Consider the following 16,559-nt stretch of genomic DNA (forward strand, 5'->3'; position numbering starts at 1 on the left):
CTAGAAAATGCAAACTACCCACTTGGGACACAAGGTACATGGGCTGATTGGGATAGGAGGATAGGAAGTGATTACAAGTGGCCAAAAGTAAAGCTTCAAATGCTATGTGTTCATCATCATGCCTGGGGTGATGGTTTCTAGCCTTTGTGAAGACTCTGCCATGCAGTCACCACATGCTTTCCTGCCTCACTGTACTGTGTTTTCCCAAACATAAGACCTAACTAGAAAAAATGACAACCCCAGTCAGCCTATCTTGCTTTACCTGCCATTACAGAGTAGCCATAGAGCAAGACAATAGTGAGGTACAATTTTCTGCATAACTCTGGCCATCACCATGGTAACAATCAGTTAGGGCTGGTTCCAGCTAGATATTTCCACTTAGGTCTTATTTTCTGGGAAACACAGTATGTTACTATACTGAATAATACACTTTGGTATTTAGATCACTAGCTGAGAATGAATAATTACTCATTTGTTTGCACCTCAAAGCTACAGCCTACTATGGATCCAACCCCCCAAGTTACCCTTTGAAATAAACATATGTATCTCTTAAGGAAAACCATTCTGGAAATTTATAGAAAGTCACAGTATGACCTAATTAACTGGAAATGATGCTAAGAAAGACAAGCAATCTAAAATTTCATCGCTAAGTGTAAATTCCTACCACTGTATTTTCACAAAAATGCCTCCTTTATATGGAAAAAACCCTCAGCACTGTGCCCACCACATGCAAAGTGTCAGTGCACACATGTTGCTCTAAAAGTGAAGATATCACCAATGCCTAACATCACCAAAACATTTCCTAATATTGATGTTTCTAAATAGCACACTGCATCAGGCAGGATGGTGTGTGACTGTAATCCCAGGACTCTGGGCAGCTCAGGTAAGATCACAAGGTGGAGTCCAACCTGACCACTTTGGTGACTTAGAGAGACTCTTGCTGTTTATCTGAAAAAAAAAAATGTCTGAGGATATACTGACAGTACACTGTGGAGACGCAAGGTCCAAGCCCCAGGATTTCAAACGTGAAAAACTAACAGATAGATGATAGATAAAAACATTCATAGATACTTAGGTAAAAATAATAAAATAAGTGCCCACTGCTTTATTTACTATGAAGAAAAAAATGGACCATAGGGTTTTCTATCACATGGAGACTCAGATTGTGGAACCCCAAGACATGAGCTCACTTCCTTGGCAACATCTCCAAACAGAACTTGGAACCACCCTTGTTAATGGGTGTCACAATCTAGTAACAGCCATCTCCCAAGCTCACTTGGCCGGAGATGGTCAACAGCGAACATGCTGAGCTGCTTCTCCACTTTGAGAGGCCGCAGTCTCAGGACCTCAGGCAGAGAAAGTATCTGTGAAAGATTAAGAAGATGGCTGACTCCATCCAGACACTGCAGGCCACACTGCAGCAGCTGCACGACTGTCACAGACACCCCAGGGGTGGTCTCCCCAGGAGTGACCACCAGTGACCTACCAAAATCAAGGTACCCCAGGGAAGTCTCCCTAACCCCAAATACCAATGGCACAGAAACTGGGAAGAGCATGGGGCAAGTATCACCAGGCCCAGAAACACCCTGTAGCTCTAGGCAGGCCTCCCCAGAGCTGGGCACAAAAAACCTAGAGAGTCATAGTTCAAGGTGGGAGACCGAAGACACAGCCACTGGCCCCCAAGAGACACTGAGAAGCCTGGTGTACATCCACCTAGGCCTGGCCACCACTATTGGAAACAACTTCACAGAGAGCCTTGCAGAACTCCAGCCAGTGTGGTCCCTGCAGACAGTCAGGCCGCACTCCTTCTCTGAGCCCTTCCTGCCCATTTTCCTGGGCAGCCAACCCATCTATGGTCCTTTCTTCCCAGGCACCTCCACCACCCACACCTCTACCCGATCAGCCCTGATTTTGGGAAGAGACACCATGACAAGGTCTCTTGAGAATTCCATCTCCTTTGAGGGCCTGTGTGATAAAGATCGAGATGTGTGGTGTTTGGACAATAAACAGCTTTTCACCACACCCTGGGTAGAGGAGGGAGAAGACCTGTATACTGTGTCACCTCAGTTGGAGTTAGAAGAGGCCATTAGGCTTTCTGAGCTAAAGAAAGATTCTGAGCTCTTAATTCATTCATCACCTTGTATACCAGAGCATCCTAAAGTGCCTTGTCCAGGAGAAGAGAGAGCCATCCACCACAGAGCTGCAGGCTGCTGGAGAAAGCTGTATTATGCAAATGGCCACACTTTTCAGGCCAAACACTTTAGCAGGTGAGCTTGCTGTGCTGTCTGCACAGACCGTGTAGGGGGGCTTGGCCGCCAGGTGTATAAGTTCACCAACTGCAAACTCTCTGTTCACAGGAAGTGTCACAAACTTGTCATAATTGAATGTGGGCAGCATTCTTTACCATCAGAGCCCATGGTGCCAGTCGATCCATCATCCATGGCTTCAGACCCTGCACACACAGGGATCCCATATAACCTTTCAACTCATGAGGCTTTAGAACAAGTTGATGAAGAGAATGAGGCAGGGAACAGCAGGGAAAATGGCAAAGCTTCATCTGGTTTAGGTCTTGAGGACTTTGATTTCCTCTGAGTGATTGGCAGAGGAAGTTATGGGAAAGTACTGTTAGTCCAACTGAAAAAAATCAAATTGTATGTATGCAATGGAAACAGTGAAAAAAGAGCACGTCAACATTGATCAGGTACAGAGAGAGAACCACGTTTTATAGCACGCATCTAATTGTCCTTTCCTAGTTGGACTGCATTCTTGCTTCCAGACAGAAAGCAGACTGTTCCTTGTTCTAGACTATGTAAATGGCAGAGAGCTACTGTTTCATATGCAGCAACAAAGAATGCTTCCTGAAGAACATCCCAGGTTTTACTCTGCAGAAATCAGTTTAGCATTCAACTATCTTCATCAGCAAGGGATACTTTACAGAAATTTAAAATTGGAAAATGGATTACTGGACTCAGAAGGGCACATTAAACTTACCGATTATTGCTTGTGTAAGGAAGGCTTACAGCCAGGAGATATGACCAGCACTTTCTGTGGCACTCCTAATTTCCTAGCTCCAGAAATTATAAGAGGAGAAGATTACAGCTTTAGGGTGGACTGATGGAATCTTGGAGTACTGATGTATCAGATGATGATTGGAGAGTCTCCATTCCATCTTGATGAGAGCTCTGATAACCCTTATGAAAACTCAATCAAGTATCTCTTGCAAGTAATTTTGGAAAAAGACATTTTCATACCTCCTTGTCTGTCTGTTAAAGCTGCAAGTGTCCTGGAGAGGTTTCTGAACAGGGACCCAAAGGAATGATTGGGTTGTCATCCTCAAAGGGGCTTTGCTGATATTCAGGAGCATCCATTCTTTCAAAATGTGGACTGGGACATGATGGAGCAAAAGCAGGTGGTGCCTCCCTTTAAAGCAAATATCTCTGAGCGATTCGGTTTGGACAACTTTGATCCTGAATTTACTAATGAACCTTTCCAGCTCACCCCAGATGATAATGACATCATGAGGGAGCTTGATGGATATGAATTTGCAGGTTTTGAGTATATCAATCGTCTTACAATGTATGGAGAAGAATGGATCTGATCCTCATTTTTCAACTATGCATTTTGCTTATGTTGCCATTTAATGCTTGGAAAAACTTGTTACCAGCCTGGATAGAATTAACCATTTCAGAATTGTCTGGAAGCTAATTTTAATTTGTTGTTTTGAAGTTATATTTAGACATAATACTCGATTCTTACAGTCTATGGTAGAGAATATAGAATTTTTTGTTCATAGATTTGATTTTTATGAACTGATTTAAATAACAATGAGGCAATTTGCTTGTTAACCACACTTGTATACATATTCCATTTGTTGAGTGAGACACAATGCCGAATATTTTTTCTTTTTACTTATGATACAAGAAAACAATTTGTCTCTTAAGTAAAATATCTTACCTATGCTAGTTTCTCTCCAACCACATTACCTGTACCTTTTGGACTCAGTTTATGCAGTCTTCAGGAAAATCCAAAAAATAGCAACAATTTTGAATAAAAACACATATACTTGTATCTTTTTCATATGAAGAAAAAACAATATATGACTGCAGGCTTTGGAAAGGTAATGGTTCTCATGAAATGGGGAATCTACAAATGGTTAAAGGATAATTTCTTGAATGTTTACAGATTTTGAGTCCTTCCAAATTTAAAACTAGATTGTTAACTAAAGTTAGGATGCTATATAGCATCCTTCTGTATTAGTATCATTTTTATGCCAAGGATTTGAAAGGTAACCATCATCAACTAAATGTAAATAAGTTATAATGGTACAATCTTAGTTTAATTTAATTTTAGTTAATGATCTAGTTTTAAATTTAAAGTTTGTAAACATTTGATAAATTATCTTTTAATCTTTTCCAGATGCCCCATTTCATGAGAAATATTACTTTTCCAAAGCTTGTAGTTGTGTATTGTCTTTTCTTCATATAATTTAGTTTGAAACTAATGAAAACATCAAAGGAAAATGTTTATAGACATTCACATGTTCATTTCTGAGGCATGTACATTTTTCTTAATGCCTGGAACTTGTTTTAAAACAAAAAGCAGTATTCACAACATAAACTTATAGAGAATTCTAACATGTCAGAAATATGTTTAGGATCTTGCTTTTAAGTGTTGCTCTTTGCCGTAGAACATTTCAGAATGTAGAATAATCACCCAGGGTGTTTGTTTACCATGTTTATTACTGAGCCCACATTAGAATTCTTTTGGGCTTTTGAACCTCATTTTGAGAAACACATTCTTCAAGATATTTTTTTGTCTTCCATTTCAATAGTAGAAAGTGTGTTCATGGTATAATATTTTAAGATGGTACTAGCAGAAATTTACAACTCTGTGTACAGTTTTGAACAAATTTTACATGAATGACTTCATTAGATACCTTCCTTGTTGCCCTCAACAAAATCTTATCAGTTTCTGCCAATGATATCCAAATGATGAGCATTTTTCTTTGATGAGGTTTTCACCATTATTCATGGTGGTCATTTTTTTTTCAATATTTTAAGTAATAAGATATACAGAATTATACAGAATTGCATTACAAATATGTTTTCAACTATTTTTGTAGTATTTAAGTGTTATGTCAATTCTTTTCATGTCATATAGAAATTGTTCCAAAATACTCTTTAGGGGAATAACTCAGTTTATAGTCAGAGTGGTTGGCATTCTGGTGTTCTAAAAAAATTTATTTTGCATAATCCTGTGGTCAGATCATTTTATGCATATGTAGCTTGAGTTAAATGTCAAGTACTGTGTTCAGCGCTGGTATATCTACTGTATGAATTTGTTTTGTTTTGATTTTTGTCATGTAGAACACTGCCTTGGTCATCATAACGTAATCTGTGTTGTGTTCTTTTTTCACGTTTACAGCCTTTAAATGAAACATTTAATATAAATTTTTAAAAAATAAAAAAAAGAAGCTGCTCAGACCTTCTTGCTCATGTGCATCTTCACGTAGCTCCCAGGAGCAAGTGGTTTGGAGGAATAGGAAAGTTTGTTCACACCACAGGTTATTTGCAAAAGCAACCTTAGGACCCAATCTTCTCCCCAAATGATGAAAAATGGAGCTGAAGGGGCAGTGACCAAGAGAGGCAGCCAGGTTTGCAAACATTTGGATCTCATTGCTACTCAGTTCAGGAAAAGTTAATTTCAGAATCAGCCTGGTATCCCATGAGGTGCCAGGATCTGCAGCTGTTGTTGGCATGGGTGGAGGAGGAACTTGTTTACTAGGTCATTAAAGCACTTACCACCCTCTCCCAAGAAGTTTACAAATATTGATACATTTTATTCCCACAACGACCCTGTGAGACTGGCACTATTATCATTTACAGACAAGGAAACTGAGACAGAATTTACCCAAGATTGCAGCATAGGCACAGGCAAGGTGGGAATTGAATCCCAAGGGTCTGTCTCCGCAGCTCACGCTATTAACCCTGTGGAGAAAATGACTTATCTGAGGGAAACTAACTCTTCTTACCTGTTGCTAAGGGGTGGCCCCTGACTCGTCATCCCTTCGAGGCTCAGCACCCAGGCTATACGGGGTGCCCACCTTTTCCGAACCAGCTTGACTTATGAGGAAATATAAAATGAGACTGATGCTGGAAAATCTAGGACAAATGTCCCTAAACTCAGGAATAACTGGAAGCAGAATTCTACTCCCAGTTTAATATAATCACGGGGCAAGGAGCTGTGCCCAGAGTGACTTTCCCTGCTACTCACAATGAGGTCCCTGGACCAGCAGAGCTGCAATCGTAGACCTGCTGGACTCCATGCTTTGACAAGATCCAGGTGATTCAAATATGCATGAGGTCTGAGAAGTGCAGGTCTCAGTTTCACTTATCCACCCCCTGCATGGTCACGAAGTATGCTCACCCAGGTATTTATTTGGTCCACCAGCTGCTGCAATTTCCTCTGAACATTTCAAATAATTACCCATTTTCCCCAACCACAGAGCGCCATGTCCTCTTCCAGACTGAATATCCTTTTGCCTTTGGAGGGAAGTTGGGTAGAAAGCACTCAAAAGCCTACTCTGTCCTCAGCCCTTCACCACTCCAACATCTGCCCCTTGGTCCAGTGTAGTCTCCCGCCCACCCACAGGCTCTGACATATTAAGAAATCTCTCTTCGTGAAGCACACAAGCGCCTGTCTTCCTGTCTCCTTTCCAACATTAGAAGGAGCTCCACACCAGCTGAGCCCTTTAGACTCTCCCTGCCATCACCTGACTACGGGACCACCAGCCCAGGGTCACAGCAAAACCCATTCAGCCTATCAGCTGGTGTGGATTCAAATCCCCAACCTCCCAGCCCCACGGCCCCCAGTCCCACGTTTTATTAATCCTCAACCCCTACCTTATTCATGGCCACAGTCGACGCTGAGCCCTGCCACCCAGATAAAAGCCTTCTCTGAAGCACTTTTGCTCTGTAGTCCTGTTTAAATCCATGTGCCAGACCTTGGTTACTGATGCTGTAGCATTGGCTGGGGAGAGTGGGAAGCATAGTAAGCCATGGTTCCGGAGCTCAGGTACCCCAAATCACTTGGACAGTGTTACAGCCCAGGTGCCTGGTCCATTTCCTGCTCTCATCCTCAGCAGGGCTGGGTGGCCCATTCCTAACAAGCTCCCAGGTGTGGTCCCTGAAGCTGGCCCAAGACTGTGCTTTAGAAACCACAGCACTAGCTCATCTTTAAACCCTCTTCTACCCATGACATGGTATTTTTTTCAATTCAATCCGATAAATATTCTACATCACCAAATTACCTCACAACAGGCAAGGGAACGTCATCTGTCTCACTTCACACAAAGGAACTAGTTCATGTGTTTTCATAGAATTTGATAGCCAGTCCTTATTCACCTTGATAGTTCATATCAGCAAACTGTGCCTGCCTAACTTTTCCATAATGTAAGTGGAATTTACTTGACAGTTGCTGGGTAGAGAATCGAATAAACACAATCCTTTCACACTTGTTTGCTCCTACCTTTTCCAGTTCTGCCACTTCTCCTAATTGCGTTTGTTTGTTGCTTTGGACTGTCTGGTTTTAAACATACAGTGTTTGCTGCCATCCTGTGGTGATTCCAAGCAGATGCCAGCCTCCAATGCACCGGTGATCTCACTTTCTCAGATCCCTGGGTAAGGCCTGTGGATAACTGAGTGATCTACAGTGACTCCTGGATAACTGAGCTCAAGAAAATGCTGGATCTGTCCCTTAGAATTCTGAGCAACAGCAGTAATTTAGTCAGAGTTAAGAGATAGATTTGGATGCAAGCATTTGGTATCTGGTTTCTAATAACTCTGTAGCCTTGGCCCATTAGGAAATGTCTCTCTCAGCTTTCTCTTTGTGAAATTTCAGTGGTGATGGTGCCATCTTTCCAGAGCCGTTTTGCAAATCCCATGAGGTAATGTATACAGATCAAGGTGCCCAGCTGGTGGCTTGCCTAGCCACCCTGAGTAAAAAGGATTAGTCAGGGCTGCATATAAAATATGTAATATAGTTAATCTGTATAAATAACAAAACTTTCTTTCCCTCCTTTTTTATGTTCTAACTCATTAAATTATTTTACAAAACAACACAAGCCCAAATTTAATAATCAAAGAAGAAAATGTACATGTCTGCTTAGTAACAAAAATGCCTTTCTTGCCGGGCACGGTGGCGTACCCCTGTAATCCCAGCACTCTGGAGGCTGAGGCAAGAGGATCACCATGAGTTCAGGGCCAGCCTGGGCTACATAGTGAGTTCAGGGCCAGCCTGAACTACAAAGGGAGACCCTGCCTCAGAAAAATACAAAAAAAGAAGCCTCTCTTCATAGGCACACACACCTGCAGATAGGCTCAATCCCCAGCACACACACAAAAAAATCACATAATAATGTTAAAAGTTTATGATCTTGTTGGAGCCATGCTACTAGCCGTCTAGGGCCTCATGCAGCCCCTGAGCCTGTACCTGGATCTGGGTATAAGCCTTGGACACATCCTCAGTTGACGGTGAAGCTGATAGTGATACAAACCAGCTGTTCTCAACTCTGAGCCCACAGGATTCCCAGACGGATAGGCCCACTCTCCAGAGACTCTGATTTTAGTGATCCCAAGGTATGGAGCAGGTTGGGACAGGTTGCTGATTAGCTGGGCATCAAGATATTTTAAAAGCTCCTCAGTAATTCTAATAGAAGCCACTGTAGTAATTGGCTCCAGAAGAGCTACGTCTTCATTTGGAGATCACTGTAGACTATTTCTTCTAGTGAGTCAACCACATTCACAGAATATTTTCTGTGAAGAGAGTACAGGTGGGGAATAAGAAAAAAAAATCAAGCTGGTCTCTGATCCACTTATGACCATCCAGATGGGAGGATCAAGTGGCAGAGGGAAGGTATTACCATGAATGGTTGTAGATTACAGTGTGAGACAATTTCTTAGCTTGTAAGTCTTACCTTGCTGCTTTCTGAGGGATTCCTCCAGAGAGAAAGGAGAGAGGCACAGAGATCATAGAAGAGAAGGGCCATTCGTTCAGGGCCATTTGTACAAAGGAGAGAGCAGTGCCACAGACAAGCTATTCCCTTCCTACTGCCTCCCCACACCACTTGTAACACATGTGCAGATGAAAGCACAACTCAGCTGAAGGGTGTGTGACCTCCCATTATGACCAACATTTATTTGGTTGTGCACTCAACTCCCAATTATTTGCTTTAATAGAAATGTGGTAAAGAAGCCACAATAACAGGTGTGATTTTTTTTTTAGGGGTTATTTTGGTTTATTTTTTAGGCTTCTGTTTTTCTGCATCCTGCATATCTTGCATTGCACTTTTCTTGGGAATCTAAAACCTTTGCTTAAGTTTTAACAGTAGTAGCAGTAGCAGCCATACCTACTGAGCCTTCTGCTCAAGTACCCATAGGTACTTTGAGTGTATCGATATTTGCTTGCCAGCCAGAAATGACCACATTCAACATTCTAAGGTATTTCCTTTGGGTCACGTGTGTCTGTGCTCACACACATATACCTTTTTATAAAAACATTAGGAGAGGCAGTAGAAAGATAGCGAGGCTGATATTAAAAATACACCTATGGTGGGCCAGGGATTTAGCTCTGTGGCACCATGCCTGCCTTGCAAGTGCAAGGTCCTGAGTTCGATCCCCAGTACCAAAAAATTAATTAACTAAATAAATAAATAAAAATAAGTAGTGCAATGATATGAACTATAAAATTAATCTATTTTTTTAAACTAAATGTGTATATTATATACACATAAATGTCTCCGCCGCCTGCCTCACAAGCGCATGGACCCAAGTTCGATCCTCAGTACCAAAAAAAAAAAGACAAAACAAATTTTTACTTCTGTTTCCAAAAGGATTTCATTTTTGCAATAAGCACATGTGTTTTATAATTTTTAAATGCTAGGAAGAGAAGTCAGGGTTCTAATAAATGCTCTGTGAATTTGCGTGATCGGTTTGGTGGTGCATATTCACATATAGTGTGTGCATGTATGTACTGTATGGTACCCACACATATGAATGTTACACATAGATACTGTGCATATGTCATGTTGTGGTATGTGATGTCTTCATTAAAAGGACATGTGTGTACATACACAAAGTTAGTTTGGGCTTATGCATCACTAAATTCTATGAAAATATATAAAACTTTATTGAAATAGTAGATTTTCTCTTGGAGCCTCCTAAAGCAATCTGTCTACAACAAAAGATACCTGACATTTTTCTGCAGTTGAAGTAATGCAGTGTTTTACTTTGTATTTATTATTTCTCACTAACACAACAGATAATGGAACCAGAAACTTTTCAACCAGAGCATATTCTGGCCAGAAAAATCCCTGAGAACAATATAATCTGGCATTTTATTTATTTGGCCACACTGTGGCTTTTAGATAAACTTATATATGAGTCCAAAATTCTTAGCTTTAAACTCTCACCCAACTGTTTCTTCAAAGACTCTGTTGTCTTTTACTAAAGCACAATTCACAATAGCCAAGGCATGGAACCAGCCTAGGTGCCCATCAATGGATGAATAGATAAAGGAAATATGGAATATACTGTAGACACAGTGCAGTGGTATTTGGTCATAAAGAAAAATAAAATTATGTCATCTGCAGGAAAATGGATAGAACTGGAGATCGTTGTATTAAGTGAGATAAGCCAGGTTCAGAAAACATGTAATGTTTTCCCTAGAACGTGGGCTCTAAAAAAGGATGACATGCAAGTAGAAGGAAGACTAGACGGAAGGGAATAAGAGGGAGGAAGGACAGGATATAGGAATACATTAAGGATATATTAAGAACTGTGCTGTCTAAACTGGTAAAAGTTCTTTGCTTTATATTTTAGTTAACTTATTCCAAATTAAATTAGGAAACATTTTTTTAATTATATAAATAGAGAATTTCTTTGCCTCGGTCAGTGGCCTACACTTTAAATCCTTGTCCTATATATCGCAATTCCAATATAGCAGGCACACTGTAATAATCCTTATTGGATTATGCCCTTTAAATGAGTGAACTGTGGAATACATAGCGGAGAGTGGAACTGCTGTTATTAGGGACACAGAGGGGCAGGAAATGGGGAAATATGGGTCAGGGTATAAGGCTGCAGTTACATAGGATGAGTAAGTCTAGAGAGCACATGTACATGGCGTGAGGACCATAGTTAATATCCATATTGCTTACTGGAAACTTGCTGAGAGTAGATTCCAAGGGCTGTCATCATTTAAAAAAAAAAAAAGATAACCATGGAGACGGATGGTTTGCTTGACTGTAGTGGGTGGTGTGTATGACAAAACATCATGTTTTGTACCCTAAGTATATACAATCTAAAAAATTAAAAGTATGTGGGTGAAGTTTATAGTGTGTAAAGTACAGCTCAATAATCAGTCCTTTCTAAACTGATCTTGAATGGGGGCAATCCATAATCTCCGTACACAACAGAAAGATGTTTTCTGACTGAGGGCTCCTTTACTTCTAGCAATACAGACCACCAGACTTCAAGGTGGGGAAGGAACGGGAGCCCAGTGTGCTGGAGTGGGTGAATCTTACCTCCACCGCTCACTAGACCACCTCAGATCCCTCTGACTCAGGCCCCACAAACTGTCATCTGCTCTTCCCGCAGGAGGATTACAACCAGTTGAGGCCGCTGTCCTACCCCAACACCGATGTGTTCTTGATCTGCTTCTCTGTCGTAAACCCCGCCTCTTACCACAACGTCCAGGAAGAATGGGTCCCGGAGCTGAAGGACTGCATGCCTCATGTACCTTACGTCCTCATAGGGACCCAGGTTAAAGTGTGGGTGATTGGGGGGTGGGGGACTGCAAAGAAGCAGGCATATCACGAATATCACATACTACCAACCACTATGGAAGAGTCTCGGACATAACAGTCCTATGAGCAGAAGTCCTTAAGATGTTCATGATTGTTTAGCCCACAGTTGAAAAGATAAGAAAACTATTTAATGTGAAGTAGGAAGTTTTGATATGCCCTGTAAGAATTAATCTCTCAAAGTAACTTTTTCAAATTGACAGTCTTCTCCAGCACTGAATCAGAGCAATGAAGGGATGGTGTCAATTGCACATATTATCTAATATTTTGTAGCTAAAATCCACAGTTATTTTAAAAATCACAAAATAGTTGAGTACCAAAATGACCCCAGAAACCAGAATGGGCATGTTACAGCAGGACTCCTTAAGAGAAGGTCCTGGAGAAGGAAGACAGAAATGCAGTGCACGGCTCTGTTCTCCTTAAACCCCTTGATCTTCCAGAGTTTATAAAAGAAGTTAAAGCACATATACAAGATAAATAAACCTGGATGGTAAAGGCCTTTAAAGTGTTTCAAAAGCTAATAAAATTTCATAGTTGGAATTTCTAGTAGTAAGCCAGTTGCACAAATAAAGATCATCCCAAATTGTGGTTTTAAATGGGTTTTGTTCTTTGCTTTTTTAAAATCCAAATTGCTGTTGCAGTAACAATGAAAGGATTTATAGTGATCTGTTTCATATGCTGTTTTTTTTACATTTCTTGTTTTATATTCTGTTTGACAAAACAATTTTTTAAAAAATCATAAAGGAAAGAAAAATATTTTCTAAAGAAGATATAGATATACCGGGTATATGTGTTCACTCAGAGAGAGACAAAGTAGAATTCATATAGCCATAAGTCAGAGTATGATTGATGCTTCTGCTCCAAAAGATAATCACTTGTTTGTTTAAATGAAGTATATCACCTGAATTCCTGATGACAATATTTATCCAAACTGATGGAACCTGGATCCCTGATGCCAAAATATGTACTAGGACACTCAAACACATTAGTGCGATTTGAGTCTATTTTACAATCGATTGGCATTAAGTTGAATAATTAAGGCCAAAAAAAATCCCATAGCTTTGTAGACTTGAGTATTATGCTTATCAGTGGGACCCTAACATACTAATATATTGGTTTAAGACACAAGTCCTGTGAGTTCACATTCAGGGTCAGATACACAGTGAAATTTTAAAGCAACCAAATATTAAATTATCAAACCTAATGCATCCTACTTTCAAATCAGCTCTACCTTTGAAAAAATTAATGTTTATTCATTAAGCAAACCCTTTGGAAATCCCTCTTTGGGAGTTGCCTTCACAAGCCTGCAATACATTTGTTAGAATAGTCTCATAAGTAGGGAGATGTTCTAATTTGGAAAAGCAGAACAGAACAAAACAAACAAACAAACAAAAAAGATGTATCCAGATACAGGAAATAAGCATTAAATAATGAGTAATATAATTTGGGATCAAATACATCATCACAAGAAGGTAACAAGAATGTCTGGTCCTCTTGTATGCCCTATCAGTTAAATCTAGAAATAAACAAAAAATTCCCAAACAGCACCAGAACCATTAAAGGAAGCCTTCAGCACACGGGCGGACTGTTTCAAAGGAGAAAATGCAAGAACATCCTGGTTTGTCCATGTACAAAGAAATCACTGGACTCTCTTAGACACAACATGGACACGTGCGTGTGCTTTCTTAAAGAAGATTCATCTACTTCAAAGACATCCAAGAGAAAAGAAGCCCTTTTATACCACAGTCTAAAATAACTGAGAAGGCTTGAAAAAATAAATAAGTTGATCACATGTGTGTTTTTTGCTAGATTGATCTCCGAGATGACCCCAAAACGTTGGCCCGTCTGCTGTATATGAAAGAGAAACCTCTCACGTACGAGCATGGCGTGAAGCTTGCAAAAGCGGTACAGTCAGATTTGAATTTCATTTTAAATGTATGCTAAGATGATGAGTTTTTTTGATGTGTGCTTTGGAATGGGCGAGGTGCATAGAGTTTGCTTTGAGGTGCACTGTGTTCAGAATCTGTTGCTTTCTATCTCCCTTCTGTTCAAAAAAGGGTGGAAGGGACCATTTGGTTAGTGTTCTTGTTGGCCAACATTGTCTGTTTTTCATTATGAAAGAAACTTGGTGAATTTAAACAGCTGGAGCACTTAGCATTTGATTTAGCAACCTCTAGAACACCTCCTTGCCATATATACTATGAATTAAAGGAAGGCTTAGTTGCATATCTGTAAATCTCATTGCTTATGATCATTGTAACTCATTTACGTGACCCCATGTGCAGCATTTTGTGATTTTCTTGGGAGAGACTTAGATTAGCATCTGGCGGGGGTCTGTTTGCTTGGTATATAATGAACAGCCACTCACAGAGGCTAGCCTGCGTTACACACTGTACATGGAAACATAATACACACCAAGAAGCAACTGGCTGGGGAATCGAAGTGACATTTGACAAATAAAGGCAACTTGCTCAGAGCTGGGACTGCTTTCCTAAACCTGTCTTTCTCTGAAGAACCTAGCATGAATAGTGAGTTGGCTGAGGACACATTTCAGAAAGCATTTGCCAGACACCAAATCTTTGCCTTCCCATTGTCACCAAGATGTGAGCAAAACAGCCACTAAAATAGACACGAATGGATGGAAGTACTTTACCCAAGAGAAGGCTTATAAACCACATTTCCATAATTTTAATCCATATCCTCATTGATTTAGTCACCAATCCATCAACCCAAATAGGAGGCTTTAAAATTCTTGTTTTACTGTCCTAAGTAACTAGCCCTGCAAAATGCAAGTCCCAGGAAGTCAGAGCCACCCTCTCTATGCCAGTCAAGAATAATAACAACGTCTTCATTAACAAAGATGTATGCATTTCTCTTATTAAAACCTGATTATAGGCACAAAAATAAGTGTGATACACTAGCTAGAAATGAATTAAGTGCCAGGCTGGGCATGGTGTTGCACACTGAGGCAGAAAGATCACAAATTCACAACCAGCCTGGACGACTTAGTGAGACCCTGTCTCAAAGTGAAATTACAAGGGCTGGAGATGTAGCTCAGCATTCTCTGGGCACAATTTCCAGTATATAGGGAGGGAGGAAGTAGGGGAGGAAGGCAGGGGAAGGAGGAAGGAAGGAAAAAAGGGAGGAAGGAAGAAAAATAGGAGGGAAGGAAGGAAGGGAAAGGAAATTATTTCTAACCCAGCTCTGTGGACTTTTTCATCATTCTATAAACTGTCTCCTTTCCAACCATATATATTTTTTTTCTTCCGGGAGAATAAGTGTGTGTCTAGAGGTTCTTCTGTCTTCTCAAACATTCCGCCTGGAAAGCTCTCATTAGCATACATAAACACCCAGCTCTATAAATAACTGTGCACTTCCTAGCAGGAGGTCCCAGCTGGCTCGGCCCCAGCTTCCTGCAGGACCCTGGTCTCCCGGTTCTCTGCTCTGGGCCTGTCTCCCACCTCATCCCGTCAGCATCCTCAACTCTCTTCTCATTTGGAAAGTTGGTTTTTTCCTCTGAAAAGACGTCTCCCCAAAGCCTCCCATCTCATTTCAGACTTATTTTAGGAACAATGGCTGAGTTCACCACTTTATTGCCTTTTGCCAGTTTCTCCTAGCAACTGCTCTCAGATGCAGAGAGAATCGTGTTTAGCTTACAAAATCCAATTTAGAAGAAAACCAAGCAAGAATTTAACTGGTTTCATCACAATTCATGTAATAATAGAGATGCTTTAAGTTTTGCTACTCTTCGACTTCTCTGTCAAGTAGTGTATAATAACAGCTAGCATTTATGGGGTGTTTACAGTGTGCCAGGCTGCAAGCCAAGTGCTTCACATGCATCGTCTTAATTAATCCTCATAGCTACCCCCCAAGGTGGGAATATTGCCATCACCATTGTCCTAGAGGAAACTGGGGCTCAGAGAGGTTAAGGTCACACAGCTAGATAGTGGCAGAGCTAGGACGTGATAACCACCACGTTCTTCTGCCTCCCGGCTACAATCTGAAAAGAAACTCTTAGGTTTGGGGACTCCTTTTAATATACTGAAAGTCACATTTTAATGTGCATATTCTCCCCAAAACTTAAGTGCTTTGCAAATTTGGAGTTCTCACATCTGATCCTCTGTTAAATGCTTCTCAATCTCCAGTGTGTTTTTCATTTATCATCCTTTTTCGGTCATACAGGGCATTTTATTTTTAAAGGATGGTTTCATGGCTGGCATACATAGTTACATGACTCTTTACATTCAAAAGGCAACCCCCATTTACAGAAATATTTTGTATCAATTTATGATAAGTATTCTTTGTTTTCTCTTAGGTGATTTATCATCCCTCTTATTTATTGTGTTTTTAATTCCCAGCCCACACATCTGTAAACATCCATACTAGATTTATTTGATAATTGATTAAACACCTACCATGGGCCAGGTGCTCATTCTTAGATTATAACCCTTTGTGCCTTCTCCTTTGAAATTCCATCTGACACAACCTCACCATGATTTTCTAAGTCCAGGCTCCCTAAGGTACTTCCACATACAACACTTTCCCACTTTTCTTCTTTTCATCTTTTGCACTCTCTTGTCATCTTCTTCACCAGGTGGCATTTGTTGTTGTCACCCTTTACCTTAGCACCTCTTTCCTGCTGGGTTTTTTAACATACACAGGTGAGATTTAAAGCAGCAAAATGCAGAAACCAGTGCTC

General features: G+C 40.5%; 1 protein-coding gene across 2 annotated transcripts in view; it reads left to right on the forward strand.

The window, feature by feature from the left end:
* Rhoj (ras homolog family member J) overlaps positions 1 to 16,559 on the forward strand; it is a 111,091-nt gene that overhangs the window by 73,120 nt on the left and 21,412 nt on the right. For both annotated transcript variants that reach the window (XM_013067772.3, XM_004837426.3), the window contains exons 3-4: positions 11,655 to 11,819; positions 13,670 to 13,765. In XM_013067772.3, coding sequence (XP_012923226.1) covers positions 11,655 to 11,819; positions 13,670 to 13,765 — 261 coding nt within the window. The remainder of the gene's footprint in view (positions 1 to 11,654; positions 11,820 to 13,669; positions 13,766 to 16,559) is intronic.

Source organism: Heterocephalus glaber, unplaced genomic scaffold (assembly GCF_053883595.1).
Source record: "Heterocephalus glaber isolate CG9 unplaced genomic scaffold, H.glaber_assembly_v1.0 deba00001608, whole genome shotgun sequence".
In the NCBI taxonomy this organism is placed as follows: domain Eukaryota; kingdom Metazoa; phylum Chordata; class Mammalia; order Rodentia; family Bathyergidae; genus Heterocephalus; species Heterocephalus glaber.